Below are 10,244 nucleotides of genomic sequence, written 5' to 3'. Positions count from 1 at the left end.
CCTTCTATATGCTTAGTACCAGATCAACAAGTTTGAAAGCCTAAATGGTAATTCCCTAAGTTCACATGTAAAAAAATACATATTTTTAATCAAAGTATATTTCTTTAAGTACATTTTTCAATGTAGGTCTAGTAAAAAACATACACCAGATTGAAACAGATGAAAATATATCTCACAGCGGATTAGATGGTACAATACCATTTCATAGAAGTAATACTTAATGAATAAACTGTTTAGAGGGAAGAGGACAAAGCTGAAACCAATACAGTATTGTGACTGATGCAAAAGAATGCCAATAATATATTGCCAAAAAATGAATTACAGCTGAAAGACAGAAAGATAATACCATGTACCATGCAAATGCATGTGCTCAGTTAATTACACAATCTTAGGGAAAATGTTAATGTGCAACAATAAAATAAACACATTTAAACAAGATGTGGATTTGACCTATATGTAGCTATTTCTGTCATTTCTCACAGATCCAGTGCAGCATGTGGTTGCATGGTGCATCGTTCCAGTTGGCCAAAACGCTGTCCCGATGGTAGACCTCGACACAATCCTCCTCGTTGTTGGTACCACCATGGTCCGGCTGACCACTCTTCCAGTACCTAGAAACAACACACACAAGCTGTGTTCGACTACTCATACTAACCGCACTATTTGTGACGTGAATTGAGTTTATAGCATGCTTATTAGTCATAGTATGGATAGAGTTAGTATGCCAAAAGTTCCCGGAAGTCGTACTAAATTCGCCAAAATACGTAGTATACATTCGGTTTCTCTACTTTTAGGGCCCATAATGCAATTCTTTAGAAAATGGTCGTGGCCTCACAACGTTTTCAGATAAGAAAAAAATGGCAGAAAATATTTCGCCAAAGTCCGACGAGAGCAGATACTAATTCATTACTTTAACTAATTATGAAAAAGAAAATTAAGAAAATGTTGAGCAATGTAATAAAGTAATGACTTTTCAAATAAGTTACGTTACACGTTATGTTGGCTATCCTTACAAATCGCATAGCAATATAGCAGTATGTACCGGTATGTTAGCTATCTACATAACGTTAGTTTGCTACTAGTACATCGAACGTGCCAGTCAGTATATTAACTATCTGCTATCTAACTACCCAACGTTTATTGACTTGATTATTCACATCATTCTTAACTAAGTGGTATAATCGTTGTGCGTTTCAATGGACATGGTTAATTCTAGCTATCTGCTCCGATTTTAGAGCACTCTCGCGCAGCATAACAGATGAATTTACGAATGCTCAACACCCTTTGAATATGATGACCGGTGTCAGTAAACGTTGGCAAAAAGCGTAATTAAATTGTTGCGATCGGCACAGTTAGTCACCAACACTCTGGAAAACATGAAAACAGCGTAACCAGTTCTGCTAGGGCGAGTAAAACGGTCAAAGTGAGGTGTTTCTCATAGCTAGCCAACGTTAGCCAGTTAGCTTGGGTGCTTGACTGCCGTTGAACGCTCGGATCAACCCTAGTCCTTGGCCAGAGCGTCCAGCGGCGCTCTGAACGCTCCGAGAGCGAAACGCTCTGGATTTACGAATGCCCAGAGCGCACGCTGCCACACCAAATGTAATTTACGAACACACCAGAAATCGCAAAAAGTTTAACTAGTCATTAGTTATGCTAATAAGCTAGCAAGAGGTTGCATAGCAACAGCCTCAACTTCCGATAGACAGACGACGCTCTGTCTAGTACGCTCAACTGAAACGATACTGTTCGTTTACAGTATACTAAAATGAACTACTAGTATATAGTACATACTCATTAAGTATGTAGTATACAGTATGTTAGTATGGGTATTCGAACACAGATACAGTGACCGCTATATTGTTTTTTCAAATATTCAGATCTGGGTTGCGTTCCAATAATCTCTCCTTTCTCCTGAAGTGTGCGCTCGTCCACAACTTCCCACAAATCTAAAAGAATTGGGTTGGTGTAGGGATGCGCATTAGAGGGAATTTCCATGTACCAGGTATACAGGTGTTTCAGCATAGCTCAGGGCTTTCTGTGGTGGAGGGGCAGCCAGCGGAATATACCGGGCATAGGGGTTGGTAGAGTTCTTTAATTGTGCCGTGATTGGCTCAGTGTTCTGTCACTCATGGGGACCCTACGTCACAGCAGAATCTACAGAGAAAGCTAGGCAGTTCAAGCCCCCTTGGGTGCTGCCGTAGATTTACATTAAAGTGCCCATCCAAGAAAGCTCAAGGTCATTAGCCACAGATAAATGACAAATCACGTTATATCTACCGTAGCTTTGATTGGACATCATACTTTAAAAATCTTAGCTAGCAAGCTAGACGAGCAGTCATTATCATGAATCACGTCAACAATCTACGGGCAATTCCTTTTAAATCCTTGTCATATGAAGAGAAATTATAGATAAAATGTATCGGTGATCATCGGCCATTGGACATAAACATTACACATAAACAAATTCAACAAGGAGTGGTTTGTAAGGAATCAGTGGCTAACTGCAAGCGTTGCAAAGCAATCACTATTTTGCTACCGCTGCCTGCTATTTGGTGGAGAGGGTGTGAAAAAGGTCTTATATGGTGCTGCATAAATGATGTAATATGCCAGGGAGATATGTAGACTGTAGCTAAGAAAGTAATACTACGTGGGTGTTGTGTAGTAAGCTGTTAGTAGTCCATGTGTCTCATCCTAATACTTTGGTCCCTTTCCCCCTCATCATTTAGCCTACTGTTCTGACTTGGTGATGCACATTTAGCCTATGGCTTGTTTTAGAGAAATGTCATTGAATATTGTAAGAGCTTTCATTGTCTGCTTAAATGCTTATTTGATTATATGCACCCGGTTCTGACTTGGTGTACAGAGAGAATACTGTAATAATGTCCCATGCCAGCTTTGCTGGCATTCATCCCAAAATAATTGTTGCGTTTGCCCCACCAAGATTTACATGCTAAAATCACCACTGAGAACAGGACACGTAAGTGAAATTGTCAGACACTGTGGTAGAAACATCATCCAAAATGCTATCCAGATGTTAGAGCCGTATTATAAAAGTAGTAATTTCTCCTACGATGTGGTCAGTGGTGTGCCGTCCACCCATTTCCAGGTCCCCTCATTAACGGAATCAGTCAGACCAATCCAGACCAGGAGATCTGCATCACCATCCAGCTGGTACAACAACGTCTGTTAGGATTGAATAAAGTTATTCTAAACCTCTCTCTCTCTCTCTCTCTCTCTCTCTCTCTCTCTCTCTCTCTCTCTCTCTCTCTCTCTCTCTCTCTCTCTCTCTCTCTCTCTCTCTCTCTCTCTCACAATCTCTCTCTCTCTCTCTCTCTCTCTCTCTCTCACAATCTCTCTCTCTCTCTCACAATCCCTCTCTCTCTCTCCTCTCTCTTCTATTCTGTCTCTAACTGAGCAAACCAGAAACCTTACAATATATACATTTAAACCATTTAAATATAATACATAGGGAAGTTGTGCTGGACTATGGTAGATGAGGAATCAATCTATCTTTTCAGACTGTTAGAGTATTTATCTGGTCAATATGTTAGTGTATTATGTCTGTTGGTAACAGCGTGTTATATGTGAAAATGTGATCGTATTATAAATTGTAATTTCATGTTTAAGGACTCTTGGAAGATTAGTCCAAATGAGGACTAAAAGAGATCCTAATCAAATCCCCCCCCCTCCCCTCTCTCACCTGTTCTTGTCTGCTGTTTATGATCACCAGGTCTGCTCCTCTCGCCAGACAATCCAGTTTGCTCTCCTTCCAGGTTTTCCTCTCAGTAGACAGAAAGTAACAGCTGGATCCCAACATCCTCCATCCTTTAGGACACTTTAACACAGTCCTAATCCTTGGGACTGCCATGCCACTCCCTTCCACCTCTCTTCCAGTACCTAGAGACAACACAGACAGTGTCCGCAATATTGGTTTTCAAATATTCAGATCTGGGTTGGGTTCCAAAAATCTCTTCTTTCTCTTGAAGTGTGCACTCGTTCACTACTTCCCACAAATCTAAAAGCATTGGTAGAGAATTCCCATATACCAGTGTTGGATTCGACATTTTGAACATCGAGATATTAAAGACATGATAGATCAGACACATAGTATTATAAAAAAGACTGCGTCTCTGTAGATAGACAGATAGCTGTGGAATGTGTTGGGTGGAGAAGAGGAGAGCAACATGTTGGTACAGTGGAGACTGATGGACATCTGTGGATTAGATGAAGGAGGGGTTGAGGTCAGGAGGTGAGGACAGATTCTCATAAGGGACTAATAAAGGTTTGGTATCCTGTTACCCTCTTTACTCTCTTCCTGTAGGACCATAAAATGTAAGGATTGGATAGAAGGAGGAGTGTCTTAACTGGGATATAAATATCTGGATGGGACAAATGTTGGGTTGTCTGATTACAGCTGCACAGAACCTTTGGGAAGAATTAAACTTGGTTGAAGCTTCTCTAGTGTCCGTGGGTTATTTAGTCTGACAAATAAGAACCTTACACCAGTAATTTATTTTTAAATCCATGAAGGGAAGTGAACAAGTGCACACATCTGGAGAAAGGAGAGATTATAGGGACAGATTTCCTTCAAGTCAGGTTTTCCAGGTTTTCCGATAAATATTTAGCTCTGTCAGAGAAATACTGTACAGTATACTGTATGTAACAAGTATTAAACAACAAATTCTAACACTGTCATTAACTATTTGTAAGTCCATAATGAGGGTGCACACAGGGGATAAATTCCAATGCTAAACCCTTCTCCCGAAGTGTACACTCCCACATTGATTTAAATGAATATGCTTGCACCAGTCCAATGCATTTAAATTAATGACTGAACAAGTATACACTTCAGGAGAAGGAAGGGTAGAGAATGGGACGCATCCCTAGTGACTGATATGACAACTTACCACACCCAGAGAGTCTCTTCTCCAGCACCACCTCAGTGGTCAGAATACTGACCCTGTCTCTCAACCTGTCCCGTTCTGTAGTCAGGGTAGTGTAACGCTCCTGTAACTGGTCTCTCTCCCTCTCTAGCTGCTTTCTGTTCATCCGGCACTGGTCTCTCTCTGTACACAGATCCATGATACTACTGGTATCTGCCTGGTCTCCATCCTGCGCCAGGCCAGTGGTGTTGTAACAGCCGTTTAACTGCTCTCTCTCTCTGTTGGAGTGGACTGAAAGACAGGGAATTGGATGTGTCCCATTTGACACCCTATTCCTTCCTTAGTGCCATATGTGCCCTGGTCGAAGAGCATAGGACGCCATTTGGGACATAATGGTTGGTCATTCTTTTTGTTTGTGTTTCAACAATACTGTCAAACTACGGGTCCCATAAGCTATGCAACGTCTGTAAGTCTGAATTGTGATCCTTGTTTTGTGAGAACAGAAAGATGGTGTGACAATGACATTCATATCTGCCCTATCGGCCCTGTTCAAATGTAGTGCATTATAAAAGAGGATAGCCTCACTCACAGAAAGCCAGTCTCAGGGAGATGTTGAGAGTGACTTGTAAAACACACAGCACTCCAAAACACACAGCAGCCAGCCTGTAGAGTCTTCCATCTGCAGAGGAAAGAGGAACACACACATGCACACACACACATACACACAAACACAAACACCATCATCACTAATGATTCAGATTTAAACAGAACACACATCATCCCACAGATCCCTAACTAATTCTGAGAACCAAACATTTCCAACGTGTCATTGGTTTTCCAGCAGCAGTTTGCTCAAGAGTGTGGTCGTCTCGCATCTGATAAACAGGAAGCTTCAGTATGAAGAAATTACTACAGTTACACAATATAGCCGTAGCATGATTTAAAGGGTCAATCTGCGATTTTTATATCAATTATTTTTAACATTAATTTAAATGAATGATATTTACCAAATGTATTCTTGAAAAATGTAACTGAGAAATACCTCATGAGCTTAGTTTAACTGTCTAGCCCCATCAGAACCCAAATATAAACTTGTTTTACCATGGAATTATAAACTATGGAATTGTAAACAAACACTGCATAGTCTCAAATGGTTCAAATTATAATTTTGATCATGGATGGTCACTCCTTGCAGACATACTGTAGCTCTCTCTATGAATTTGAGAGTGGTTACATTTCTCCAGCTCCTTAGCTGTGTACCAAAAACAGTGGTGGGTTATCCACTGTGTTGTTGCTATTTATTATTTTTTTCAATTAATCTTATTTAAATAGTTCCAATAACTGAAGTTAAAAAAATACATTGAATTGATACATTTTAGTGTTTGTGACCCCAGCAGGTTGTAAACCCCAGGTTCTGTACCAACTGAACCACCCAGAAGACAGAACAATAAAACATGTACAAGTGTTTTTCTATTATGTGGTATTAGTGTGTGGTATTAGTGTGTGGTATTAGTGTGTGGTATTAGTGTGTGGTATTAGTGTGTGGTATTAGTGTGTGGTATTAGTGTGTGGTATTAGTTTGTGGTATTAGTGTGTGGTATTAGTGTGTGAATGCGTTCGGTTTGTACGTGCAGACCTGCCTGCCTCAGCTACTGTGTGAGAGACTAAGATAAACATAATACTTAGTTCTTACCTGAGAGATGGGTCTTAGTCTTCACGCTCCTCGTTGCTCTGTTCCGGTTTTCTTCAGTAACTTTGTTTAATTCAATCACCTGTTTGTTGACATAGTTGGCCATCTTAACTAACCGTACCGAATATCAATAATTACACCAATCAATCAATGAATCAACTAATTCAGTCTGTTTGACCTCTTATTGTAATATCTATGATTCAAACTTACTTTTACTTACAGTATTGACTTACTGTATGATTACCTTTCTAACTGACTCCTAATGGTAATATCTACTGTATGATTACCTTTCTGACTCCTAATGGTAATATCTACTGTATGATTACCTTTCTAACTGACTCCTAATGGTAATATCTACTGTATGATTACCTTTCTAACTGACTCCTAATGGTAATATCTACTGTATGATTACCTTTCTAACTGACTGAGGTCTGATGTGTCTAAATCCTGTACTTCTCTGTTGTCTGTCTGTGGCCCAAAGCTGGTGACAGGATGTTTCAAGGCTCCATCCACCAATAAGAAGGCTGTAGGTGTTAGAATGTGTCAAGGCTCCATCCACCAATAAGAAGGCTGTAGGTGTTAGAATGTGTCAAGGCTCCATCCACCAATAAGAAGGCTCTAGGTGTTAGAATGTGTCAAGGCTCTATCCACCAATAAGAAGGCTGTAGGTGTTAGAATGTGTCAAGGCTCTATCCACCAATAAGAAGGCTGTAGGTGTTAGAATGTGTCAAGGCTCTATCCACCAATAAGAAGGCTGTAGGTGTTAGAATGTGTCAAGGATCCATCCACCAATAAGAAGGCTGTAGGTGTTAGAATGTGTCAAGGCTCTATCCACCAATAAGAAGGCTGTAGGTGTTAGAATGTGTCAAGGCTCTATCCACCAATAAGAAGGCTGTAGGTGTTAGAATGTGTCAAGGCTCTATCCACCAATAAGAAGGAGACTTTTGGGATGTGAGTCAAATGGCACCATATTCTCTTTAAGTGCACTACATAGAGAATAGGATGACATTTGGGATTCAGCCTTGTGGACCAGACAGTTGTGTGTAACTTCCTCTTCATCCCTTGTTCATTCTGTTCCCTGCTTTATTTCTAAATCTTAATCATGTCTTTTGGCCTAATAATATAAGTGATTTGTCATAACAAACACAAGTTATTATTGGTCAACAGTAGGTCTAGTTAATGAATAAATGAACTGATATGATGCTGTTTACTATGTTTATTGATTTGTGTCAAAAACAAGACATCTAAATATATTTTCAAATAGAAGAATTAAACAAATGAAACTTTTTACAATAAAAAAATCTCAACAATCTCTCCTATTTGTCATCATGTCAATTAGCAATCAATTACACACTGCTTCACCATACCATAGTGATTCATTAGTCCTTTAACAACTAGATGTTACTCCATACCATAGTGATTCATTAACAACTAGATGTTACTCCATACCATAGTGATTCATTAGTCCTTTAACATCTAGATGTTACTCCATACCATAGTGATTCATTAGTCCTTTAACAACTAGATGTCACTCCATACCATAGTGATTCATTAACAACTAGATGTTACTCCATACCATAGTGATTCATTAGTCCTTTAACATCTAGATGTTACTCCATACCATAGTGATTCATTAGTCATTTAACAACTAGATGTCACTCCATACCATACTGATTCATTAGTCCTTTAACAACTAGATGTCCTTCATGTTAAGTTACAATATACTGTATGACAGTAACTGGTCTGTAGCTTGTCTCTCTCCTCAGTCAGGCTGTAGTAACTGGCCAGTAACTGGTGTGTGTGTGTGTGTGTGTGTGTGTGTGTGTGTGTGTGTGTGTGTGTGTGTGTGTGTGTGTGCGCATGTGTAGCACATGTGGATGTGTGAAACCTACTCCTCAGCCTGAAGTGTCCTCACTTGCAACAGTGAATAGGTAACTTTTCACGTGGCGTTGACTGGTAAGACTCTTCAGGAGGGCTCAGTATAGATGGGCTCAGACATTTCCAACAACATACTGTGTTTCAGTCTAACAGGTCTATGTTAATACTACCCAGGTTCTTGTGATATCGTTACCTCTGCCCTGTGTCTGTCCCTGTGCCTTACTGTAAGTGACAATGTTTTAACTGAAACTGTCAAATCAACTCATCACTTTCCACCACATGACTCCCACCACTTTAGCTTGCAACAGAAACATATTTTGTTTCCCACCGTGCATATGTTTTAAACATATGATTCAGGTTATAATTGAAGTAATCATATATTTTAGTGGATAAAAAATGTGACCCTGAATTCACATATATATCATATAGCATTACTGAGGCTTTGACACCCCAGCCTTCAAACTGAGGTCTTGTTATGGCTTGTACTCTGTGGCCAGCCACCTATTTCATCACATACATCACCAATGGTCTGATGCCATATAGGGGCCTTTTATCTTTCCATACTCTCTGTGTGTTATGTCAGTGTGAAGAGTTATTCAGAAGTGTGTGACATCAGTGTAAGGAGTTATTCAGAAGTGTGTGACATCAGTGTAAGGAGTTATTCAGAAGTGTGTGACATCAGTGTAAGGAGTTATTCAGAAGTGTGTGGGGCATCTTTCTCAGAATTTTCAAAGGGAAGTATGTGTTTGTGTTATCTCAGTACTGTTCCGCCTTCTGTGTGTGTGTCCAACTGCAGGTCACACGGTTTTATGAAACCATTTTTCTTAACTAAGCATACGCATATGGCGTATGTTGCTAATAAGAATAATGATGAAGCATTTTACAGAAAACAGTATATTTACATACTCTCCTCTAAATCTAAACAAAACAAAAAATGTTTTCCATCCCTTCAACATTCTCCAAATATTCTTATTTTTCCTCTTTGTCTCTCTCTGAAACTAAGGCTCTATCTCAATTAGTCTTTTCTAGATTCCTCTCCTCCTATCTCCTCTCTTCCTATCTCATCTACTATATCTTCGACTCTTTCTCCAGCTGATCTCTCTCTTTAATCAGGTTGTTGTAATTGGTCTGTAGCTGGTCTCTCTTTTTAGTCAGGGTGTTGTAACTGGTGTGTAACAGGTCTCTCTCTTTAGTCAGGTTGTTGTAACTTGTCTGTAGCTGGACTCTCTCCTCAGTCAGATTGTTGTAATTGGTCTGTAGCTGGTTATTTCACCTCAGTCAGGTTGTTGTAATTGGTCTGCAGCTGGTCTCTCTCCTCAGTCAGGTTGTTGTAATTGGTCTGTAGCTGGTCTCTCTCCTCAGTCAGGTTGTTGTAATTGGTCTGTAGCTGGTCACCTTCTTCTACTTCTTTTCACCTTTTTATCTGATTCCTGAGTAGCTTCCTGGTCTACTTGGGGAAGTTTGTCGTGGAAATTCAGTACTTAAGGACACTTTGTAATTTCTTCAAACAATCATCTTTATTTAATATCGATTAATTATTGCAATAATGAAACCATCAGCACAACAGTCTTGACTGGCTGTTATAGGCTGAGAGCCTACCCTTTACAGACAATGCACAGTTTATATAGCGAATACCCAGAATGCTTGGTTCCTTCCCTCCCATATAGATTGGGGGGCACCATAAGCCACTTTGGGCTCATCCTGTCTTGATCTGCACATGGCGTTATCTTAACCCCCGACCCTGGCCTAATTTCCCAGATGCCAGGATGTCTAAAGACCATTGAGGCCTTTGT

At 39.9% G+C, this 10,244-nt stretch overlaps 1 protein-coding gene across 1 annotated transcript; it reads right to left on the bottom strand.

The window, feature by feature from the left end:
* Nucleotides 1-469: 469 nt before the first annotated feature.
* Nucleotides 470-6,683, bottom strand: LOC120035055 (C-type lectin domain family 4 member M-like). The gene is made up of 5 exons (XM_038981816.1): nt 6,577-6,683; nt 5,473-5,562; nt 3,701-3,897; nt 3,071-3,183; nt 470-611 (listed from the first exon to the last, which is right to left on the bottom strand). Exons 1-5 carry the CDS (start codon nt 6,677-6,679, stop codon nt 470-472), a joined length of 645 nt encoding a protein of 214 aa, XP_038837744.1. The 5' UTR covers nt 6,680-6,683.
* Nucleotides 6,684-10,244: the final 3,561 nt, after the last annotated feature.

The sequence above is a fragment of the Salvelinus namaycush genome, chromosome 42 (genome assembly GCF_016432855.1).
Source record: "Salvelinus namaycush isolate Seneca chromosome 42, SaNama_1.0, whole genome shotgun sequence".
Classification (NCBI taxonomy): domain Eukaryota; kingdom Metazoa; phylum Chordata; class Actinopteri; order Salmoniformes; family Salmonidae; genus Salvelinus; species Salvelinus namaycush.
The sequence above is the reverse complement of the archived record's forward strand: the minus strand, read 5'-3'. Positions and strand labels throughout refer to the sequence as shown.